Source organism: Condylura cristata, unplaced genomic scaffold, assembly GCF_000260355.1.
Source record: "Condylura cristata isolate star-nosed mole 26May11 unplaced genomic scaffold, ConCri1.0 scaffold00003, whole genome shotgun sequence".
NCBI classification, from domain to species: Eukaryota; Metazoa; Chordata; class Mammalia; order Eulipotyphla; family Talpidae; genus Condylura; species Condylura cristata.
This window is the reverse complement of record NW_004567104.1, coordinates 52565267-52591673: the sequence shown is the minus strand read 5'-3', so window position 1 is coordinate 52591673 and position 26407 is coordinate 52565267. Positions and strand designations below refer to the sequence as shown.

Sequence of the window (26407 nt, the reverse complement as noted above, 5' to 3'; positions counted from 1 at the left end):
TTCTGGCAATCAAAGGTCCCTCTTTAAAATACTAGTCAATCCTCAAACCCTAAACATTCTAGAAGGCTCTTACTCTGCTTTTGGCCTTATCTTAAATATTAATGTGTACTCAAGAATGATCAGACATTTGAGGAATGCTTTATTATGAAGATATACAATTAAATCAAAATTTTGGAAGGAAGTGTTGATATTCACGTTGAAAGGAACAATGAGATATCAAATACGTGTTTTTGGAAATTCAGGAAATATGAAACATTAAAATTTAAAGTTCTGTAGCAAAGTTGAAAGATAAAGAATATATATGAAACAAAACCAAGAAAAGAAAAAGAAATACTTAGTCAGAAAAAGAAATACTTAGTAGGTTCAAGAAATTAACTAGTTGGAGTTCCAGGGAGAATTCACTGGGGAAATTTTTCAACAACATAATAAAGGAATTTCATGAACTACCAGGATGAAAGAGCCCAAGATGTGTTCAGCACAGTGAATATAATCAGCTAAATATGTAATTTTGCAATTTAAAAATACCAAGAAGGAAAAACTAGATTTGAACATTTGTCAAGAGGACACATATTAAGGAACAATCATCAGATTGTTCATAAAAAGGACAGTGGGTGATAGAATATAATGATTCAGATTTGAGGGGAAATTATTTGCAATATGAAATTTTATACTCATCCCAACTATCAGTGAATTGTGAGAGTACAAAGAACATTTCCAGGCATGTAAGGACCGAAAAGACTGATTTGTGCATATATAGTTCTTAGGAACTTAACTGTAGGATGTGTTTCAATAAAATGAGGGTATAATATAAAAGATCAGGTAATAGTGGGTCCAGTAAATGGTAACTTTGATTTAAGAAAAGTGCCAGAATCATTGCAGAGTAATAAATCCTACAGATAAGTCACCTCTAAGAAGGAGATTTCAAAGTAAAAATAGAGATTCGAGACTAAACTTGATAACTTGGTCTTATGTAAGATAGTTATAAATTAGACAAGGCAAAGTATATAAAAAGGCTATTAGACATGCCAGGAAAATGAATAGTGTAAACAGGGAAGGATCAGAGTCATAGTAAATTACTAAAATGTGCTCAAAGTATTATGTATAGTTTTCAAAATATGAATGGTATAGATTTTAAACTTTTATGTAAAGTACAAAAATAATTGTAGCTAGAGAAAAAATGAAATTTATTAACCTTTAAGTGTGGGAATATTTGATTAAAGTTTTGAGTTGAAAGGAAAGGGCAAGGGCACTAATAACCTTCCCTCTGATTCTCAATTTACAAAATGGGCTGTCGATATTAGATAAATAAGTATATAAGCAAAGGAACATAATACAGGAAATAATAATAGCAGTACTAATTACTGGGAAGATTAACTGGTTGTGTGAATAGTTAAGTTATCTTCAGCTGAGTTTGATCTAGCACAAAATTGAGATTGTATTTAAAGTTGGTAAATTGAGATATATAACAAAGCATATCAAAAACTATTAAAAATACTGAAAGTAGTTAATTCTGGAGCATTAGAAGTGACAGAGACTTGAAGCCTTTCTGTATAGTTAGCATTTTTAATCTTGGTGATATGTTAATTTCATATAGCAACTATAGTTTTATATATATTTATAGAAATTTAAAAGTACATACATTTATACATTGCTTCTTTCAAAGTTCATTTGTATATATAAAATTATAGCAATGAACTATGAAATGATGGATAGTTAACTAACTTGATTGTAGTGATTAACTCACTTTGTATATTAAAATATCAAGCTGTACACTTTGAACATATTACAATTTCTGTTTTTCAACTATACTTCAATAAAGTGGGACAGAAGATTGCAGGAGAGTTTAAAATACAATTCTGTTTAGACTTGTAAGAGCAAGGGATTAAACAATTATTTAAAAATATTTTTAAATTCATGCTGCCTTAGTGAATATGGAAACTTAATTAGGGCTTTTTTATTACAATTGGCAGATCTTATTCAAGTTAGTTGAAGCAAAAAGAAGAGCAAAGAGGGACTCTTTAGATATTGAACCACAGAAAAGCAAGGACTGAAACTAGTTAAAAGATTTTCAGAATCTGGAGGATCATACATGATCTACTATTCTCTACTTTTCTGTCTTTACTCTTGATTTCTTTCTCTCAGGGCTGATGACTATCCTTAAATTAAACTTAAGTTTATTAATCAAGAGAAAAGAAATCTTTTTCCCCTTCATAATCTTGCAAGTATCTTAGGAACTTGAAGCCAACTGAGGTTATATACCTACTGCTTGAATCAGTCACTGTTAAAAAATTGAGTATGGCAAGATTTTTTGCTCCATCTCATGACATATCCACACCACATCTATTGGAAACGAGGCATTCTTATCAGCACCATAGAAATGAAGAGTGGATAAGCAGTTCCTTTAAAAAAAAAAAAGTGTAATATGAAAGAGCTGGCTAGGTAAACAACAAAGAGTAATTTTATATGTTATTTTGAATGCTACCAAAACACTGAGTATTTTCTGCTTATTTCTGAGGGAAATAAAGAAATAGAAGTGGTGCTATATTTATTTCAGTGATATTCCCCTTTCCCAGCTATTTAAATTTTTTCAACTTTAGTATTAAAGTATGGAAAATGCTACTAAGGCTTTCAAAAGTACTTTTTAAAAAATATGTAAGTAATTTGTTGATTAATATTGTTTGCTTGCCTTTTTTACTGCTGCTCATGAGGATATATTATAAAAAATTAATATGTTAAACAGAAGCAAATTTTATCCTAGATGGATAGTACTAGGCAAAAAAAAAAAAGTAAATTATCTTGCTATTTTGTAAGATAATAATGACTCTAATAAGGAAAAATTTCTGTGTTATTTGAATTTAATCTAACAGAAAAGTTAATTGTATTTTCAGTACCAGAAGAAAAATGAGAACTTAGCAATATATTGGTACTAAAGTCTATAACAGTATTCTATTTTATTTAACTATACAGTTCTACTAGACAACTCTAATGGTAATTATTCCATAGTCATTAATTCATTATGTAAATCTCTGTGTTTGGTTCTGGGGATAAAATGGAAAACATAAAAGACGAATCCTTGTTATCAAAGACTTTACAGCACTAGAAGCTATTAAACAAGCAGTCATTCTGCTAGCTATTATAAAATTATAATTATGGGGTACAATGAGACAGTAAAGAAGGGAAGTTGACTTGGGCTGGGAAGTTAGGGTATATTTGCTGGGTGAGCTAACACTTGAGCTGAGAACTGAAGACATGATGGGGAAAAAATTAGATGAAGATACCAGGGAACCTCCAAGGCATGTCAAAGAAAATGTTAAAAGTGCCTTGAACAAGTTATTAGGATGTTAATAGAGTTCATTGTAACTCATATCTTTGTAGAATTCTTGTTTATTGTGTTTTGAATTTTTTGCTCACCAGGCATGCTAAAATTTTTAAGTGAACCAAAGAAATAATATATACCTATCATATAAATTATAAAGTTATATATTAAGCATTTAAGTTACTTTAGTTATTGGCACTGTTACTGATAAATCCATTTTCAAAGTCTGTATATATACCTTGTAAATGTTATGTGAAAATCTGCCTTCTATTTGACTCTCCTTGTAAGCAGTATTTTCTAAAGAAATAAAGATTTCACTTTGTGTGTGTATGTATATATTCACACTAAAAAGGGGCTTAAATTTAATTCTCTTATGTAGAAAAGAAAACTAAGACCTGAGAAATGAGGGGTCTTTTGTAAATCTTGAGTTAATCAAGTTTTGCTATATTCAGGTTTTCTGTTCTTTACTTGCTTTAGATTGATTAAACTTCAATCCCTAGATGTTACAGGTCAAAAACCAATCACCTTGAAAGTTAAGTGGCCCTTTTTCAGGCAGAGAGACCTTTTCAGATTTACCTAAATAAATGCACTTTTTAATGTTGTCTATCTTCCAAGCCTCCCTTAGCCGAATAGGAAGTAAATACTCACACATTTCAGCATCCAGGTTATTTTACCTGATAGCCATTAGGTTCCAAAAGGATCTACATAAACCAGTGGAAGAGGGAACCGGTCTAGCTAGTAGCATTTAGTATGTGCAGTGGTTAAATTAAATATATATCTAAATATGCTAAGTTGCTTAGGAGGACAGACCGAAGGATTTTGAGTTTCATGGAACTAATAACTATAATCAACTTTTTATTTAGAGTAGATTGATTTTCATGTGCCAGGCCATATTTGAAAGCTGCTAAGAGAGTAGATCTTAAAAGTTAACCAAAGAAAAAAATTTGTGATAGTAGGCTTTAACTTGTGTGATCATTTTTGCAATATATGTAAATATTGAGTGTTATTTACCTGAAATTAAATGTTATATATGTTATATTTCAATTTCAGAATAACTTAATTTCCCTAGGGTAAAGGCTCAAGACAAATTTAAATACTTAAATTATTTAATAAAAGTAAATGTATGATCCAGATTAGTTGAAGTTTATTGGTTATAGCTTTCTGAAAGCACAATATTTTGAAACTTTTCCTTCTGTTCTAACTTTGGGACTTGGGGAATAATTACAAAAACATTTATTTTTGTTTCCTCAGTTTTTTTTTCTTTTTCATTAATATGTTTATTTTAATTAATATCTAGTGAGGGAGATGTAATCCGTGAGAATGACTGCCACCTGATTACTGAATTCTACGTTGACAATTTCTTTCCCCCTCAGAACATTAAAGCTGTCCATCCAACTGTCTTACTTGCTTGCTTTTTTTTAACCCCCAGAAGAAAGGGCTGCTGTTATTCTTATTTTTGTTTTCCTGCATATAATGTGCTCTCTTTCAAGGAGAGCTTTTAAGATTTTCTCTTTGTCACTTTTTCTTTTGTTTGATTTTGAATTTGTAATATATGTTCATGATTCAAAATTCAAAGAGCTTGATTATACAATGAGATATCTAACAGTTTGTATCTCCCACACATCTAAATTACATTTCAGTAGGCAAATAATTACCTTCTTGTTTCCTTCTGAAGATATTTTATGCATATATAAGAAAAAAATTTGTATTAATATTTCCTTTTACCCCCAGCTTTCCCCCAATTACACAAATGTTTGTGTTCTATACAGCATTTGTATTTAGTTTTTTTTACTTGAATATTTTTCAATGGCATAAAAAAGCATTAGCCGCTAAAATGCACTTTTATGGACATTAACCTACTAATGGGTATTTTTTTTTGTTTGTTACAATCAATTGCTGCTGTTAATAAATCCTTAATGAATTACCTTGAATGTATGGCCTTTGGAATATGTTTGAGAATATCTGTATATTACAGATATATCCTAGGAGTAAAATTAATGGATCAAGAAAAGACTATGAGGGTTATTATTTGATAATGTCAAATTTCCCCAATAGAGGTTAAACCAAGTTATGTTACCATAGTAGTATAAGAGTACTTGTTTTGCTACACCTTTGCCAATGTGTTTTTAAGAATTTGTTTTTATGATGGTGATTTTGACACCTATACAAAAGTGAAGGGATAATATATACTACCCTTACCCATCATGAACTTCAGTGTATGTGAATGTAACTTGATTTTTGGTAAATTTATAGTTTTGTGGCTACCTCCACAGTTCATTTTTACACTTTTATCACCTCAAAAAGCTGCATACTCATTCATTTACAGTCAGCTCCAGCCCTATTCCAGCTCAAGGAAATCAATGTTGTATCTCAGGAGAGTTACAATTTATAGACATTTCATATAACAATATGATAAAATATGTAGACTTTTATAGATGACTATTGTCACTAAGAATATGGTTCGTCTATATTGTAGCACCATTCTTTAGTGCTGAATTGTATTCTGTTGTATAAATAAGAGTACATTTTACTTACAGTTCAAAGTTGATTATGATTGAATTACTTTCCATTTTGCGGCATGAATAGTTATGTACAAATTTGTGTGACCAAATTTTTTTTCCTTTCTTTAGTAAATACCTAGGAATGAAATTGCCTGGGTATTATATTTTATCTTTAACATTTGTTTCGTACAGAACTGCCAAACTTTCCAAAGTGATATCTAAAAAACTATATATAGGGGTTTCATTTTTTCCTCACTTCACTAACATTTGTCATTATTTTTCGCAGTGGTTGCTCTAGTAGTTGTGTAATATATATAATGTTGTTTTTAGCTAGTATTTTCTTGGTGATATTGCTAGCAGTAGGTTTTCATGTATATATTTGCTACTGTATATTTTTTGTTAAATGTCTATTCAAATCAATTTTCCATTTTTAAGTTGGAATGTTTACAGTATAAAGTTGTAACATTTCTTAATATTTTCTGGTTACATACTCTATCCATTGTTACTTTTGAGTATTCTCCCACTCTTTGGTTTGTCTTAGTTTTTTATTGGTATCTTTTAAAGCTTAATACTGGTTTTAAGAACTTTGAATACAGTTTGCCTTGGGTAGCTTTTCCCTCCCCCTTTTTTTTTTTAAATCCTATACTTCTCAGTTCTTTGGGTTTATAGTTGTTACCAAATTTGAGAAATTTCATTATTTTATTTTTTCTATAAGTTATCTTTGCAGAGGGATATCACTTTAAGTAAATTGACAGTTGTTAACATCTTCAGTGTTTTGTCTGACATTTATCCTACCCATTCACTATTCAGTGTATTTTTCATCACACTGTAGTTATTATTTATAAAAGTTTTACTCTTGTACTGGGAACCATTAAAACAAAAACAGGCCATTGGCTATATGTGCCAACTTCTCAGGGGGGAAAAAAGCCATCACACTAAATACAGAAATGGAAGATAAAAGGCCCACATAAGGCCCTCCCTGGTGGCACAGCGGTTAAAGCACAGCACTAAGAAGCTTAAGTTCACTTCCGCATGAGTTCGATCCCCGCCTGCCCTGAGGAGATCCACAGGGCGTGGCAGACCTCTCCTGGCCCGCCCGCTGCTCCCCTCAGCAGTGTACTTCATCAATCTGCCTGTTCTGCTCCCCCTCTGTCCCTGGTGAATTCTCTCACCCTCCGCATCTCTGGTCTGTATCCCAGTTCTGTATGAATAAATAAATAAATCTTTAAAAAAAAAAAAAGGCCCACATAAAACTTTTATGTAAACAAAGGTAATTTCTCTGTGTGTGGGTTTTTTTTTTATAATATAATAGTGTATTTTTACATCATTTTGTACATTTTTTTTTATCTCAATTGTAATCCCATGTATCTCAATTGTAATCCCCATCACCGAGTCACCGTGTGCCATCACCATATTCCCGTGCACTTCCCTCCCCCACCCCCCACCCCCGTTTTTGATCCTATTCTGTGTGGGGGATTTTTATCTTTTACTAGTTACCAAAATTTGTATCTAGTTTTTAACTTTGACTTTTTTTTGTTTGTTTGTTATGATGCCCATGTCACACTGTAGGTCTCTTTACGCTTGCTTATATTTTTTCATTCCCTGACCCTCTATATTATTCTGGGTAATTTTTTCAGATCTTTCAGTAAATCTGTTTTTTTCTTTGTCTCACCTGTAACTAAATAATTAAATGTATGTTGGCTTAATTTTAATGATTTTTTTTTATTTCTGGAATATTTTTTATTTAATATCTTCCACTTTGTATTGTTGACATTTCTTTATTCCTAATATATTATTCTCATTTTATATTCTGACTCTGGTTTTAATAAATAAGCTATGTAGATTTTCTGTTTGTTCTAGCTCTGGTGTTCCTTGTTCAATTTTTTTGTGTATTTCTATCTCTAGATAAGAGAGCTTATTTCAATATTTCTTGTAGGGGAAATCTAGTGTGGGCAAACTCCTGCATGTGTTTAACTGAGAAAACCTTTATTTCCCTCTCATAATTGAAACAGTCTTGCAGCATATAGGATTCTTGATTGGCAGTTTTTATCTTTGAGTATTGTGAATGTCATTCTGTTTCACTTTGCCTGCAAAGCATCTGCTGAGAAGTCTAAATGAAACCTGGTGAAAGTACCTTTCTAACATAACCTGTGCTACCCCACCTCCAGCTACCTTGGCATGTATCTCACTGCACTTAGCTAACATGGTGCTCTTTATGGTTCACAGACTTAGATTTTTTGTTTGTCCTCCATGTTGGTAAGTTCTGTTATTTCTTTGAATAAACTATATGTTCTCTTTTTCTTTGCCTCCTGTAATATCCTTACATCACCTTTTCTACTAGAGTAAGATAATTACCTAAGTGCCTTACTTTATTTTTTAGACCTTATTTTTCTCTTTCTACCTGTGTTCTTTGTGCATTACAATTTTTAAGGTCACTAGTTCTATTCTCCATTTATTCAGATATGTCTTTGGGGACTTGACTCCAATGCCAAGGAAAATAAGCAAAAAATGGCACTAAAACAAACAAAGTTGGCCTCGGCATAGCAAAATAAGGTATCATCAAAATGAGAAGACAGCTTACTAAGTAAGAGAAAGTATTTTCATATCATATACCCAACAAGGGTTTAATACTTAAGATCTACACAGAACAACTTGACCACAAGAAAACAAATAACCCAGTCATAAAATGAACAGAAAGCTAAACAGGCAATTCTGCAAAGAAGACATACAGAGAACCAAAGGCACCTGAGAAATTCTCATCATCAATTAGCAAGGAAATGCAACTGAAGTACCTAATAATAGCTGAATGGACAAAGAAGATATGGGAAATATACATAATATAATACTACTTAGTTATAAAAATAAAAAAGGATGAAATCTTGCCATTTGTGGCAACATGGGTACAAGTGGAGGGGTTACTTAGCCAATTGAAATTAAGTCAGGATAAGAGAGAAATACAGGGTCATTTTATCCATATTTGAAAAATAAACAGGAAAAACTAAGCCAAAATAAGCCCTGAAAATCTGATTGTGAAATGAAGTTACTAGCAGAGGGAGAGGTGATGGTGAGGGGAAGGGACCAGTGGAGTAGTAAAGGATTATACAACTTTTGTGGTTGGGTGTATTGCTGTAACATACACCTTGACGAGCAGTGATCCTGTACCCCTAAATCATATACAGTGTTGTAAACCAGTGTTATCTCAATAAACCATGATGCAATATAAAACAGAATAGGAAAGTTTCCTAAGAAAGCTTTATTTTCACAGTAGGGAAACCTGTAAAGGAGATAATACTGTCTGAATTTCAATTATCTTAATGACGGAATATAGTCATTTCATAAATTGGGCCTCTAGTGGTTTATTATTTAAGCTTGCATAACTAACAGGTATATACTGATTATGAAAGTCAAATAACTATGATTGTATGTGGTACACTTTTTTAATTAAAAAATACACCATCTATAAAGTTTGTATGATACAAATACTTTGTTTTAATATAAACAACAGCATATTTTTAAAAGAAACTGATGAGTTTCATCAGATCTTAAAAATCATAATATAACTAAAAAAAACCTGATGTCTTATTTTTCACCAAAATGATACATGCAAAGCTAAAACCAATCTCTGAAGAACACCTTTTTGCTGTTAAGCTGTTGAAGGAAAAATTTGATAGCAATGTTAATAATTTAACCATATTATTACCAAACACCTATAGGACTAGAATAGATTATAATTGATTTTAAGAGATAACTATTGCTATTGCATTTTATCAATCAAGAAACTGAAGCATATCAACATTGGTGACTTACTCTAAACTATATGGCATTAGGCCATGGGTAGGTAAAAGACCAGATGTCATTTTGCCCGTAGCTCGTAAGGTTTGGGTTGCCTCTACTCAGTTCTGTTAATGTAACATGAAAGCATCTATAGTCAATATGTGGATAGATAAGTGTGGTTTGTACCAACTATATTCTTCATTTTTGAAGGAGGTATTTTGAATTTTATGTAATTTCACTTGTCATGAAATATTCTTTTGGAGATTTTAAACAATTTAGGTATAGTTATGTTTTCTTGTAATGCAATATATAAAAATGCATTTCTTTAGCCAGTCCTACTCCAGATTTTTAGGTATACTTTGGGGTCCTACTTTGTTCTTTTTTGGATCTGTTTACTCTGTACCTTGTTGAGTTTTCTTGCAAGGGGGCTGTTTAGTTTGATCTCTAAACATTTAATCAAACCTTTATACTGGTCAGTAGAAAATATAGCAGGTTTAAAACATGGAACTTTCTATTTCAACATACAATTTAGATTCTCCTAGTGATTTGACTGCTGCATAATTATTTGTTAACATCTCTTTATCTTTCTTTAAGACAGCTTGGTAGGACCTGATATTTTTTCTTATTTACTCTGTACTTATTTTGTATCTGCTTTTTTCCCACCTCTTTTTATATCATTATCATGAAGTTGGGCCTTCATTCTGTTAGGCATGAACAAATCTTTAGTTTTGCTACTCTTTTTATATTCATATAAAGCAGACACATTCTATAAATCTAGATATTTTGTTTGGTAATCAAAAGATCACATAGTGTTTTCTAAATTTACTGTTAGAGCATATTTTATTTTTTCTAAAACCCTTTGTATCTAACCTCCATCAATACACTGCCCTATCAGTCAATATCTGTATTCCGTATAATAGTGTGATTCCACTCCTTTACTACCTAGTGCAGATTGCAGATTTAACTGCCTCACTATTTCAACATTTTATAAGTGCAATGCAAAATTGTAGCACTGTGATAGTAGAGAAGAATCAGCTTATATTTTTTGGGGGGGGGGCTTATTTGGGCCACTTTCCTAAATGAAATTATGTAAGATTTTGAAGAAACAACAGAGTAAAACACCTACAAATCCTTTAGGAGTTTAAGAGAAATGAGAGATGTTGCTACGATTGGAAGGCATGGGATCAGTGGTAAAAGTTATAGTTAAAAGAAGTTTTGGATTACACAGAAAGGTTCTCAGGTCATAAGGAATTTGAGTTTAAATATCAGTGATTTCAAATCACTGATGTGATTTCAAACATCTAAATAGAACAGAAAGAAAAAATAAGACAAGCAGGCTGTGTTGGAGAAGTAAGAGAAGATGCAGACTGTCAAGAAAGGAAGTTCATGCGTTTTTCTAAAGACAGTAGTTGCTCATCTTATTTTGCCATAATGCCAGGCCCTGTGTTACAGCGATTCTTGTTCTTCAGTAACTCAGAGAAATCGAGAATTAATATGAAAATAAATAACTGAAATATTTTATCCATGCAAAAGAACTACGTCAGTGGGAGGTCTTTGCTTTAGATGGTACAATCCAAGTAGCAGTTTAGAAAGTCTGTGTCAAATCAAGAGAGATGCAAATTAATGCTTTAATAATAGGCATATAGGAGATTCCAAGGTACACTGATAGGGATTTTTTTCGTATTACTGATATTTAAATAATTCCAAAAGGGTTAACAATGGCAAAAGTAATTCTCCCTCCCCTGCCTGGCTCCAAGTTTCTGTTTGCCCTATGCAAAGAATTGCTTTTTACCCATTTATTAGATATCTCTAGACAGTCTTAACAATATGTATTGATTATACATGCCTTCTACATTCTTACTCTTGCCACAAAAATGATATTCATCCACATATATATGCATATTCTCATATTTTCATTATATGTTCTTGCATGGGTGTATTGTACTTAATATTAAAAGTGGTAGATGTTTAGCATGTTTCCATTCTTTTCCTAAAAGTCATCTGTGGAAGCATGTACTTATATATACTTTTTTCTGATCTTGAATATTTAGAAAATTAAAATTTCTTTTAAGCGTAATTGCTAAGTCATGATATGTGTGCATTTAAAATTTTTGTGGCATTACTGTGTTGTCCTTAAAAGAGGTAGTACCAGTTACCATTCACAAAGAGTTAGAAACTACTCCTCTATCAAAACCATGATAGAATACATCAACATTTTATTTTTATGACAGGAGAAATGTAATTGTAATTGAAATGTAATCTTTGTAGTTTTCACTCAAGTAGAACATCTTTTCATGTAAAAAATTCACTGTGTTTCTCTTCTCTGAAAGCCTTCATTTCCCTTAGGTTTTAATAAAATTATTGACTTTTAAAGTTTGTATAAGCTTTTTAATTAAGAAAAAAAATCAGCAAATATTCTTAATTTTTAAATTTGCTTTGGACTAGTTTTAAGGGTTTTTGGCCTACTGACATTTTAAATTTTAATGTCAAATTTATAAAAAAAAAAAGCGTATGCAGGATGTTTAGAGGGGTCTTTGTAATTATTGTGTAATACCTAAGTCTTTTACATAATTTTTAGAATTAATTATTTTAGTTATATTTTAAAATTAGTAATTTATTTTAGGTTTTCCTATAGTTGGTATCTTCTAGTTGAATTAAAATTCAGATTTTGATATATCATTTAAGCTCCTTAAGATTGCCAAATAAATACTGAGTAATATCATAGTTTTTCATGCTCATGATTAGAATGTCATTATTTATTCCATGCGTTCATCAATAATTAAAGACACAAAATGTACTTCATGACAGTATTTTTTGAATACTTAGGAGAAACCACAACGTGGGCATTATGTCAAGAGCAGAATAATCTGTTAAGCCTAGAATTTAAGGGCTGAAATTATAGTACACATTAGATATATAGTTGGTGATTTTGTTAGAAAATAAATGTTGACCGAGTTTCATGGTGACTCTTAACTTTCTTTTTTTTTTTTTTAAGATTTATTTATTTATTCATACAGAACTGGGGTACAGGCCAGAGGTGCAGAGGGTGAGAGGGTTCACCAGGGACAGAGTGGGGAGCAGAACAGGCAGATCGATGAAGTACACTGCTGAGGGGAGCAGCGGGCGGGTCAGGAGAGGGCTGCCACGCTACGTGGTCACCTCCGGGGCAGGCGGGGATCGAACTCATGGGGAAGTGGCTTAAGCTTCTTAGTGTAGTGCTTTAACCTGCTGCGCCACCAGGGAGGGCCAGACTCTTAACTTCTTATATTTTTGGGTCTATTTTACACATTCCTTAATTTCAAAAACTGGATTCTGAATTTCATCTAAGTTCAAGTTTACTAGGTAAAAGTTAACTATGTATCCATTTTAGATTATCTTGACATATGTAGTCACTTTTTTGCTAGCTGGGATACCAATGAATTTTTTGCACTGTGAACCTTGGTTGATAATGAGTAATGTAATTATTCATTTTCTCTTCTAGGACTTCATTATAGTTCTTGGCATTTTACTTGAAGATGTTTCTACTCAAATTCTACTGAAAACATAAAATGAATCTAAAATGACCAATAATAACTTTAAAAAAAAAAAAAAGATTTATTTATGCTTACAGAGCTGGGGTACAGGCCAGAAGTGTGGTGGGTGAGAGGATTCACCAGAGACAGAGTGGGGAAGAGAACAGGCAGGTCTACTGAAATACACTGCTGAGGGGAGCAGTGGGCAGGCAGGAGAAGTCTGCCACACCATATGGGTCAGCTCCCTGGCTGGGGATCGAACTTGTGCTGCAGTGGCTTCTGAGAGCTTCATAGTGCGGTGATTTAACATGTTGTGCCACCCAACTTTTTCAAAACCAAATATTTTAAAACTAAAAATCTCTTATTACATTACTGTTATCTTTTAAATTAGGTCAAAAACCTCAAAGATACAATGAAAGTTATTCACTTATTTGTTCTAGGAGTTTCTTTGAGTTGCTGCTGTTCTTTGGAAGAGATGAGTTTTATGAAGAGCCCTTAAAGGATATTCTTGGATCATTCCAGGTAAAACAGTTTACTATACACCTGCCTATAATGAAAATAAGACTTTTACTTCCCTCCTAAAAATAGTATATTGGTTACTTTTTACTTTAAGTTTTATGTTTACTAAGATAGTAATGTTTAAGAGCCTGTTAGATAAGTTTTTTTTTTTTTACAGGATTCCAGCTTCACAGTTGACAATCCAGAATTTGCTGCCAACATCTATAGATTCCTAAGCCTATCCTACACATATATGTACTGTTTTATTATTACAGGCTTTATTCCTAAAGGTCCATGTAGAACTCAACCCTAGAAAATTACTTGTCTTTACTAGAAGCAGACTGTCCCATGTCACTTTCTCTTGACTGTACTCTGATTATGTCATTTATTTTCATAATAGCTTTCCCAAAACAGGAGTCACATTTTTTTTTTTTTTAAACGTGGCAAATGAGAGAAGAAAGTAAATCCAGAAGGACTGGCACAAGAGTCCAAGACCTCTCCAATAGATGCAGGAATATTTTGATCTTGGGTGACAGAAAATCTAGTACAAAATCTGGCTTACTAATGTGTTATTGGCATTATCTCATCTGCATCTCTCAGATGAACAAAGGAAGATATACTTTGAACTCCTTCTAGGGATGTGTTCAGACACATTATCTTACATTTATTGCTTTGGAGTGAACAAGAAAGGTCAACCAGAGATATTGGTCCCCACTCTTGAAGAAAGAGATCAGCAGAGTTAGAGAAGTCATTCAGTACTTTCTCTTGTCTAAAACTTATATTTGATAATTATTGAAAGAGAACTTTTAGAATAAATTAAAAATATTTTTATGAGTGATCTGGTACATAAATGAAATGGAGTTCAGTGTATTAGTGGCAAAGATTTTTTTGTTTAGACTAGAGGTAGGGCTTTGTTAACCTGGGGCTTTTTATTCAGCTTTTCCTTCTTTGGAAGAGTAAGAGAAAGAGATGGGAGAAGTAGGGAATATAACTTCCCAAGTAGGAGGATGCCCAAGACTATCTTACTGTAATAACAACATAAAAGATGAGCAATCAATCAAATATAAGGGACCATCCACAAAGGAGGAGTTTAAATATGTTGATATGACCACCCTGTTTCACTGGGGGGGATATTGGTATCCCCTAGTTTTTAGAGTGTGTATTTATTGTCATCATAAATCCACAAAACTCCCAGAATTTCAGCCAATGCAAAGTTTAAGAACCACTGACTTGATTAAAGTCTTGACACCCTGGACCGGTTCAGCTCTACTTGGAATAAACTGCCCAAAGGCTTAGTTTGATAAAGCCCTTGTCTTGGTATTCAAAACCACCTTAATTGTGCTAATTAAAAGCTTTTAAAAAATATAACCAAATCAGCTTAATAGATGTTTTGTGAAAAGCAGCTTCAAAATTTTGTTCCCATATTATCTGCTCTAATTGATGTCCTCTCCTGTCTCTGCTCAAATCTGTCTTGACTGCAATTTTTCCTGTAAATCTTTCATCATCACTAACATAAATTAATCTATATTTTTTTGTGATTTGAATGTCTCTCTAATTACCCTATAGACATGTTAGGCAGACACTGCTTTTCATCCCTGTGTTTCTAACATTTATTAGTATTACTCCCTTAGTACTGATATGTTTGTCAGCAAAAAGAAGGATAAATAAATCATTCCAATTGAGTGCCTAACAAATTCTTTTTTAAAATAGCCCTTTTTATAGCTGTGTCATTTTTACTGAACTCTAAATATATACTGATACATATTGTCTGAAACTCTTCATGTGCCATTTGTTTATGGTTATGTACAGTGAAGTGGGAGAAATCAATAAATGTATTCATGGAATGAGACCATCAAAATTTGTGTATTTTACTTTGATAATGTACAGAAAACAAGGTGAAGTGTGCTTAATTGTGAGAACACTGTAGGGAAAAGATTTTATTGTCTGTGAAAGAAACATACTTACCAAGTATACCACATACTTAGCACTGAAAGGAATTGATGTTAAAATTAAAGTTTCATATCTAACATTATTTTATAAAGATTGTATTCCTTAGATAAACTGTGTCCTGAAATGTGTAGTTTTGATTTTTTTCTCCCACTGGCATATATCTTTTTGAAATTATTACTCCTGATTGGTAATTATTGTAGGTCACTTATCTTTTCATTTTCCCTATAATTTTTTCAAAATAATCTGTTGGAGAAATACCTTGCTTCAACTGCTGACATTGTATAATCATTTTGAAGAGATACAAGAGCCAGAGTTACCTCAATCATAAAATATGTAATAAATTGGAGACAATTAAGCTAAAGGGACCAAGAGCACATGCCCAAAAGATAAGGTATCAGTACCAATAAGTTGCATCTCAAGAAATGTTAAAATAGCCTGACCTATATACAACAGTAGTTTACTAACATTGTGCATTGATAGTTAATCACACCATACTTTTTAACCATAAACAAAGATTTCTATTCTGTGCATATTGCAATTTTGTGTTGTAGGAAGCAGTACATGTGTTTTCTGATATCACTGATAAAATTAACACTTTGAAACTAGCTCTGAAAGGCGATATCAGGATCATTGCAGCATTCATTGTTCACTAAAAAGTGACTGCAACATATCCTAACACATAACAACTAGAATTATTAGCATGTTATTGTTTGAAGTTTGCTTTTTTTTTTCAGGTAAAAATATTCAATCAAAATTTAGTTAAAAAGAACTACAGACAGCATTAAGATCTATCTTGTATTTTAATAAATGATAAAACACGATCAGAGATTTTTTTCATTTTTCTAGTTAACAATATTTACTGAAGATTAAATAACTCTGTTCAAATTATATCATAGGCAATACTGTGACTTGTTCTTTTGACTGACTCCACTGTTCTTTCTGTTGAATCAGATTTCATATCTTTGTGTAGGAATCTGTGCTTAGAGAAATCTTGTGTACACCTTAATTCTGCTTAAGGGTTTGTTTTACAGATTAGAACTATAATAACAGCACTTCTCTGTTGGCTTTATTATTTCATTACTTGTTAAAAAAATATTAATGGTAGAGTTGTGCTTGCATTAGCACAGCAATCACCAGTTGATTTTTTATTTGATTTTTCTCTCATTGGTGGTTTTGAATATATTTATGACTGACTTCTCTTTAAGAAAAACTATATGATTGCAAATTTATGTACTTTTTATATTTACTAAATTTCTTAAAATCTACAAAGGTGTACTCAGGTTTTTTTAACCAGGGAATAATTACTCATATTTAAATGATTTTTTTAAAGTCCCCAAAGAGTATAGCTTAAATTGCCCATTATATATACAATGTAATTATGTTTAAAAATCATTTATAATTTATACATTTTTATAAACAGGGAATCACTTTAGAATTTGTTTAATTCAAAAAGAAAACCTTATGCCATTTATAACAATGTGACTGTAGCTAGATCACATTCACATACTAAATGAATTAAATCAGAAGAGAAACAAGTACCGGATGGTGTCACTTATATGGGGAATATAGAAACCAGACACAGAGTCTGATAAAGCCAAAACTCAAAAACTAGTCCTTGAAAGCTAACTATAGAAATGAAGCTTAGTACTTGAGGGAGAAGTTTATTATGGATTGAGATAACTAGTAGAGGCTTCAGGAAAAATGTGGGAATGATAAAGGTAGGTAGGAAATGATTAAAGTAGGCTTATAGGAAAACTTAGATACATTTACAGACAATTATAGGAGAAGGTAATATGAGAAAAGACACAGGCAAAAGAGCACATGATGAGTTTCAGAGACACAGAAGAGACCAGGCTAGAGAAAAGGATTCATGATATGGAGGAGGTAAATGAATAGGCAAGTAAGTTTACAGGTCCTTAAATGTGAAATTTGGGCTTTATGAATTTGATCCTATGACGTGCTGCTACAAGGTTCATACGAAGTTATGTAGAAATGGCCAGAAAATGATCCATAGCGTCACAGACATGTTGAAGTAACTGACCATAATGTGGCTATAAATTCAGGAAAGAGAAATTTCCTGGACTGACATATTAGGTTTACTCAACAATGGGTCCTGATCTGAAAGAAGAGTGAAATTAGTAGTAGTTGTGTTTTCACTCTACCAGAGGAACAGGTTGACCATTTCTGAGGGACAATGATAATAGGTAATAAAAAAATTACTTAAATAAAGGCATAGGTTAATATGCCTTTTAATTAAGTAGACATTCTAAAAAAAAAAATACAAAATGTATATACTTTAGGAATGATAAGCTGTGAATTCTACAGTAATTTAAATGCTTCCATTTTAACTTTGGAGGCTTTTAATTTGAATAACATCCCAAAAAAGTCACTCTAGTATTTAAGGAAGAGCCAAAAGATACTTATTTTTAAGTATCCTGTCTTTTTAAATAGACCAAAATGGAGTCTTCAATATTATTTCCTATTTAGAGCTACTTCCCATAGAAGTGGTTTTTCCAAAATATGGACCAAAGATACAAAAGCTAACTAAAATAATACAAAACTTACACTTGGAATTATTATCTTGGAGAAATGAAATTTAATGTCTTAAAAGGTACTACAAGTATAATTTATGAAATAAAGATTTATAAAAGAACACCCTAGATGTAGGAAGTGCAATAAACAGGTATGCCGGAGTCGACTGTCAGATAGAGGTTGTTAACTATACAGATTATCAGGGGTTTTTCCCCCTAGAAATCTGATTCAGTAGGTTTGAATGTGGGCCTAGGAATCTGGACTATTTTTAAAATCAAGAGCCCATAGTGTTTCTTACTTTCATCCAAGTTTAGGATATTGACACTAGACTTATTTCACCATATCTACTTAGGCTTATGTCAGGTTTAGCCCCACACTACTAGTGGTGTGGTATGATGGGTACCTCACCTACCATTAAAGACACCTGCGAAGATGGGTTGCCCAAGAGCTGGGTGTAGTAGCACAGCTTAAATTCACAGTGCCTGTAGGGGCTAACAAGTTTACTTCATTGCTTTTGCTATTGGTTTTGGTTTTGCCAAAAACCAGTTTACATAGTTGAAGTTTAGGAGTAGCAATACGTGTGTCTTGAGTAATTTGGGAGCTTTTTTAACCTTGCAGTTTGAAACTGATAATTGCTTTTAACCATGAAGCTGTTAGTATAGATTGTTAACTGTGTTCCATGAAGCAAAAAGAAGCCTGGCTGTACAATAACTTTATATACTACCTTATTTTAATTTTTATGAATGTTGTAATATTCTGACAACATAAAAATGCAGAAATTAATTTTATGCTAAGACAGCTGTATATCCTAAATTACAGTATGTATACAAAATATTAAGATACACTAGAACAAATAAAAGCTAACATTTATTAAGTGCTTACTATATACCAGGCACTTTCCCAAGCATTTTATAAGACTGTGTTATTCAGTCCTCACAACAATCCTATGAAGTAGGCGTTTTCATTATCTATTTTGCAGAGGAATTAACTGAAGGAGCACAGAGAGGTTAAGTAACTTGCCCATTGTACATAGGGTTTTTACTTGCTGACTTGCTGGTTTGAATTTGGGAGTGCCCTAAGTAAATTTTTAGAAGTACTTATTTTCATGTTTTGATGTAATGATCTTTTGATTTATATGATCTTAGTAATTATCTTGATAATTTCTTACATTGTTTTCTTTAAAAAACTCATCTATTTTAATAAGGAGTGAAAAATGGCATATAGAAATCACTTGGGAACATTTAGTGAGGAATGAACATGGCAAAAAAGAAACACAAAAAGTGTTTATGGCCACTTTGAATATGTAGTTTGGTGATTCATCTGACCACGTAAAGTTTGAAGATGTATTGAAGCATTCTTCCTTCACTTTATAGTTATTACTAAATTTTTAATTTCTGAGGGAATTTTTAGCATAGAAATAAATTCTGGCAATTGTTTTTAATTAACGTGGAATTAATCAAAATTTTAACATGGCCAACTTTAATAGTTTCTTAAGGCTTTACCCTCAGTTTTTATATTTTTTAAAGTAAATTCATACTTGTAGTAGGTCTTCAGTTAATCTTTTAAATTATCAAATTAAATTCGTTGAAACATTTTTTAAAACAACATTCAACAAAGTATATAGTGAATGGAAAAAGTATAGTGAAACAGTTAAACCTTGTAAATCTAAAAAATGAGATTTATAAATTCAGTCAACCAAGTTCACTTAAATATTAAACTTTGTAAATTTTTGTATGTATATATATATATATCATAATAAATCTAAGATAATAGCTTCTCTAAAACCATTTCAGATATATATTTTAAGAATTCTAGAAAATATGCACAGAGTATTAGTTAATGCCCAATTTATCAGTACCTCTTTATTGTAAATCTGATGTAGTTTTCAAATTACAGATTTGACTCATTCCTTTAACTAAACTTTTCTTCATCCCAAACCAACAAATCTACTTACATATCAAAGCAGAATAGAATTTCTTTGTTCAAGTCTTCTACCACAACTAAGGTTACACATTTGGTATCAGGCAGGGGACCCTTATCTACTTGCCAACCAAAGGACTAGGCAGGGACCACTCCATCCCCTTGGTAGAGTCAGGCTCTTGCCTGTCATTGTTAACGAAACATGAGCCCTCATAGAAATATAGCTAATTATTTAGGTTTTACATTTTTGCAACCTGGTTCTTTTCCTAGAAATGATGCATCCCTTAAGTTTTTCTCTTAGGTTACACCTTATCCCTATTATAATGGGATTTCCAAAGTCCAATTATGTATAAACTGTGTAACCTTTGGCATTAAAGCCTATTTGTGGAATAATGGGGTTTTGATACCCTATGTAAGTTACTATAATAACCCTTTCTCTTTTTTAATTTAATAGCTGTCTGATTGACCATCAGTCATTTTATTGACAATGATGATCAAGTTTAGTTTTGACCCCTTTAAATTCATAAAGCCAAAATGATTTTTCTCTCCTAGGAATGCCAGAATCACCTCCGCAGATATGGAAATGTGAATCTGGAACTGGTGACTCGAATCATTAGAGATGGTGGCCCATGGGAAGATCCAGTGTTGCAAGCTGTTCTTAAAGCCCAGCCAGCATCTCAGGAGATAGGTACTTCAGGAGACTCAAAATCAAAATCAACATTTGTGAGAAGCAAACACAATTTAATTTTCTTAACTAGAGCAGTCATAGTGATTTTTCTTTATTTTATAATACTGAGTATGCAAGTTACGTATTTTCACATTAAGTGTGTTGTTATACTAACCTAGCCCTAGAATGGATTTTAATATCAGAGTAGGTGTTTAGTATTGGGAAATCACAGTGTGAACAGATTTACTATCCGGTGTTATTATTTACAGATAGTTTATTTTTGTTACTTCTGTTATATTTTTGAAATCTATTTAAGTAGAAACACCCTTGAAATAAAAACAAAAACCCTGCTTAAGCACATGGAAGCTCCCGTCTTCAGGAAAATGAAGGATTCAATTTTTGTCACCATCACTGCATATCCTACACTTAGCCCACTGCTTGGTACTTGATAATAGGTACTAGCTCAGTGAGTGAATGACCACATGATGAATGCATAACTGAGTGAGTTAGTAGTTGAATAAGTTTCAATTCCAGATACTGTAGAGTGGTATTTCTCAAACTTTAACAATTAATAGAAGTTAATTTCTGTATTGTCCCTTACCACCTGTAATATACTTCATCACTTCCTGTCAAATATAGATCCCTAGTGACTCCTGTAGGTAAACATTTTCTTTTGAGGCAGGACGTTCTGTCAATCACTTTAGTTAATTTTTTAAATACATGCTAACAGTGTTATTCCTGAACCCCTGACCCTTACTAACTTAGAATGTAAGCTCACCAGCATTGAATAAGCATTAAAGTGTGGATGCAGTATAAGCTGGCCAAAGGGAAAAGACTACCAGCTCTGGAACCATTCATTCACACTGTGGTCTGGGTGAGAAAGACTTCACACCACGGTTGTGTTGAACAGGTTAGGATCTTTCCATTTGTCACAGATTAAGGGATGCAGAATGAATTGTGAGTAGAGTTGAGTGGAGAAAGGTTTTTGACTCTTGGGCTCAAGAGCAAACAGACACCCAATAGATACATGTATGGAGGATGGTAAAGATGAAGAAAGATCAGTCTAGGAGAAGTAATGTGAAGCATTGGCAGCGAGATGGGATGTAGGGCAAGACTTGGGGGAAAAGACTAAGGTATATATGAGTTTATCTCACAGTCGATAGTGGCACATACCCAAGAGATACTAAAGAAACTAGCACTTAATATAATTCAAAAAGGAATTAAAAACTGAAAGAATTGCAGTTGGAATTAAGGAGGAAGAGTTGAAATATTGAGGAAACGTGAAAAGTTAATACAAGGAAGGCAAGGGTGACTGAAGGAAATTATGAGACTGGGGACTGTAGGCTGGAGGGGACAAGAGCTAGACAAAGAGCTGCAAATGGAGTAAAAACAGAGGACAAAGTCTGGGCTTTAACAACTTTTAGGCTTACCTGAGTAGGGTCTAGAACAATCAGTTGTTTCTTGGTGTGAGGGTTGATGGCCTGCAGGGAGCAGTGTGTGTGCTTTCACAATACTCCCCACATACACCAGTGTATCTCACTTTGGGAGAAGCTGTTCTAGAGCCTCACTGACATGAATGATTCTATTTGGGTACTCATTAGGGTTAAGGCCAGTCTGAAGTTTATCTTTGTATTAACTTTTACAGATAATCCGTGTGTGCTTATCATAAATTGTAAACAGAATTTTAAAGCAAATGTTGAGGCCCAAATAATAATCTACTTATGCATAAGCATTTTTGAAACTACTGACTAAATATCTGTAACTACAGTAATTAAAACACTTGGGTTCAAAAATCATGAATTATGGATTTCAGTCCTGTACTTATTCTTTGTTCTTGGGCAAGTCATTTGACCTCTCTGAGACTCAGTTTTGTGATCTGTAAAATAATTATGAAGCCTGCCATAAGGTTGTTGTTAGGTCTAATAAACTTATGTAGATGAAGGTGTTTATATATTTTTAAATTGCATAAAAGCAGCTACAAGTAATTAGTCTTAGTGATAAGTTGACATGTGCAGTCCTTTTGGTACTAGTTTTGGCTAAATTTTTTGTTAAGTAGATTATTTCTTTTATGAATTAACTTTTTCATTAATTCGGATTACAGTTCTCTAATCTGAATTAATGTTTAATTAAGGGTCATCCATTTAATCTTATAGTTAGGAAAATATTGAGCAATAAGAAGATAGCATGCATCACAGTCTGTGTGTTATTTGAAACACTGTGACACATTAGTGAACTGAAACAAGAAGATTCCATGCTTTTTTTTTTTTTTGTAATCTTGTTTTTTATTTTTGAACTGGAGAAATCAACATTTCTCACACTCTTTTGTTGTCATTTCCATTTTCCCAACCATATAATTGAACATTGTTTTTTACAACTTTTAGTAAGAAAAGTACTTTACCACCTTAGCGATAAAGATTCAAATAACAAAGTTTGAGAGAATATTTTCTTGACAGTAATAAGTCTATTTTCTTTTTAATATAGTGAATAAATATTTAAGTTCTGAAAATCCACTGTTCTTTGAACTACGTGCCAGATACCTAATAGCTTGTGAACGCATACCAGAAGCAATGGCTCTTATTAAATCTTGTATAAATCACCCAGAAATCAGCAAAGACTTGTACTTCCATCAAGCTTTCTTCACATGTCTGTTTATGTCACCTGTAGAAGATCATCTACTACGGGAGGTACTGTCTGTGATTATGTTTATTATTTTAACCCTAGCAAAAAAAAATTGTCCATTCTTGTTAAATTTTTTTATAGCAATACCCAAAGGTTTTGGGATTATTTAGCTATGTTCTCTTTGGCACAGTTTTAAAGGTCACATTTAATTAGAATGTAATAATGACAAATATTAAATTAATAAAACTCACTAATCAGCATTTTTCCTGTTTAGCTTGTGGTATGACAGAGGTGAAATAAAAACTGAGAAGCATTATGACTTTTGCCTGTTAAATAAAGTACTGAGAAACTACTTTTTTTAAAAACATAATAGAAAGAATAATAAGCATGTCCTCAAATAATGGCGCATTGTCACTTCATTAGAATTTTGATAAGAAAAAATGTGAGTTTGAAAAACAAAAATCCTGGCCATTGCTAAACAGAATAACATTATTTAAGGATCTGTTTCATTATAATGTTGTTTAATTTACAATCTGTTTCCAAGACACTATGAATGAAATTGCATGAGGATTTTGCTGTGATTACTACTTATCTACAAGTTAAGAATTTTTAACAAGATTAAAACAAGTCATTGGAAACAGGTGCTATTAAGTGAAACTGTATGAAAACATGTTTTGGTATTGTCTTTTTAGGAGAAAACTAGAAATCTAATTTCTTCTGAATGCTTAATTTAAACATGTATTGTTACTTGAATATTGTATTGCCTGCAGCATTTCAGATATTTTTAATGATTTGAATGAGTTTTTCATTTCCTCTTTTAGCATTTATTGAAAACTGATTGTAAGAGTGGAATTGATATCATCTGTAATACTGAAAAAGAAGGCAAGACTCTCTTAGCCTTGCAACTCTGCGAATCATTTCTTATTCCACAGCTCCAGAATGGGGATATGTACTGTATCTGGTAAGTATTTCTATTACAGAAATTGAAATAGTAAGATAGAGACAGAATAATTGAATAATTGATTAGCAGAGTTTGGACTTCCTTTTTTTTTTAAGTTATGTGAAAATGTTCAGCCACTGTGTTTCATTATTTCTGCATAATTCTTCTTATTTTTTATTTATTTATTTTTGCATAGAAGAACTTGTTGTAGAACAGAGATGTGGGGTTGAGAAGAGTCACCAGAGCCAGAGTGGGGAGCAGAAAAGGTGAATCTACTGAATTACACTGCTAAGGAGGCAGTAATGAGACAGGAGAGGTCTGCTGCACCATGTGTGGGTTAGCTCCTTGGCTGGGGAATCAAACTCATGCCATACACTTGAGACTTAACTGCAAGGGAGGCCCACTGTTTGTCATTTTTATGTTAAAGAACTTAAGTTTCATTTGTAATAGTTTTTAACAGCTAATCTAAAGATGTTTTAAATAAATAATTAAAATCTATCTGTTGGTAGTATAAATGTTTAAGTGGTTTTAAATCTTAGTTTTTCTAAAAAAAAAAATTTAGAGCTCTTTAGAAATTACAGTATATTAACATTTTCCATATATCCACTGCCCCTTTACATACACAGTTACCCTCATTATCAGCCTTCCTCACCTGAATGGTACCTTTTTTTCATCAAAAATGAACTTATGTTGGCATATCACAATCACCCAAAGTCCATAGTTTGGATAAACTCTGTAGGTTCAGATAAATTGGATAAAATGACATATAGCCATTATTATAATATTCGATTAAGAATCTCACTGCCTAAAAATCCTGTGTTCTGTCCATCTGTCAGAGGAGTGGAGATGATGTGGGATAAAGGAATAGAACTTTACCCCACTTCTGAAAATCAGCAATCTCTCATCTCCATAGTTTTCCCTTTTCCAGAGTGTTATTTAATTGGAATCATACAATATGTACTCTTTTCAGATGGACTTCTTTTATTTAAATTATATACATTTAAGTTTATTATATGTCTTGATAGCTCATTTCTTTTTAGCACTAAATAACATTCCACTGTCTAAATATACCATATAGTTTATGGAATCACTTACTAAAGAACATTTGATTACTTCCAAGATTTGTTAATTATGAATAAAGCTATTGTAAATATCTGTGTGTAGGCTTGAGTGAAAGCACTAAAATTTTCAGCTCCTTTGGGTAGATACTAAGGAGCATGACTGCTGAATTGTATGGTAAGAGTATGTTTAGTTTTGTAAGAAATTGTCCTCCATAGTGACACCATTTTTCAATCTCTTTAGCATTGTATGAGAACTTCTGTGGCTCTATATTCTCACTAGCATTTGGTGATGTCAGTTTTCTGGATTTTGTCCATTCTAATAACTGTACAGTGATGGTTCATTATTGTTTTAATTTGCCATTACTGATTATATGTGATGTGGAACATCTTTTCATGTGCTTATTTGCCATCTATATATCATTTCTGGTGAATTGTCTATTAAAGTTGTAACAGTTTGGTTGGTTTCTTACCATTGAGTTTTAAGAGTTATTTGTATATTGTGGATAAATCTTTTATGAAACATGTCCTTTATAAATATTTTTCTCTCACAGCCTAATGGATTATTTTTCAATTCTCTTGATGCTGCTTTTCACAAAACAATTTTTAATTAAAAAAAAAGATTTATTTATTTATTTATACATACAAGAGCCGAAGTATAGGTCAGAGATGCAGGGGTGAAAAGATTCACCAGAGTGAGGAACAAAACAGACAGATTGACTGAAGTACACTGCTGAGGAGAGCAGCAGGTGAGACAGGAGAGGTCTGCTGTGTAATGTGGGTCACTTCCCTAGCCAGAGATCAAACTTGTGATGCAATGGAAAGGATAGCTTCATAGTGCTGCATCTTAACCATTTATGCCACTATGGAGGCCCCACCAAAATTTTTAATTTTAATAAAAATCATTATCAGTTATTTCTTGCATGGATCATTTCTTTGATATTATATCTAGAAAGGAATCATCACACCTAATGCCATGTAAATATGTCCCTATGTTATCTTCTAGGAGTTTTATAACTTTGTTTAACATTTCTTCTATGCTCCACTTTGAGTTAATTTTGTGAAGGGGTAAGGTCTGTGTCTTTTTTGCATGTGGATTTTCAGTTGTTATAGCACTACA

General features: G+C 32.3%; 1 protein-coding gene across 1 annotated transcript in view; it reads left to right on the top strand.

Annotated features, from left to right (window-relative positions):
• Nucleotides 1–26407, top strand: part of ZNF654 (zinc finger protein 654) — a 60976-nt gene that overhangs the window by 21143 nt on the left and 13426 nt on the right. The window contains exons 3-6 of the mRNA XM_004675280.2: nt 13544–13625; nt 20556–20691; nt 23152–23354; nt 24111–24250. Coding sequence (XP_004675337.2) covers nt 13544–13625; nt 20556–20691; nt 23152–23354; nt 24111–24250 — 561 coding nt within the window. The remainder of the gene's footprint in view (nt 1–13543; nt 13626–20555; nt 20692–23151; nt 23355–24110; nt 24251–26407) is intronic.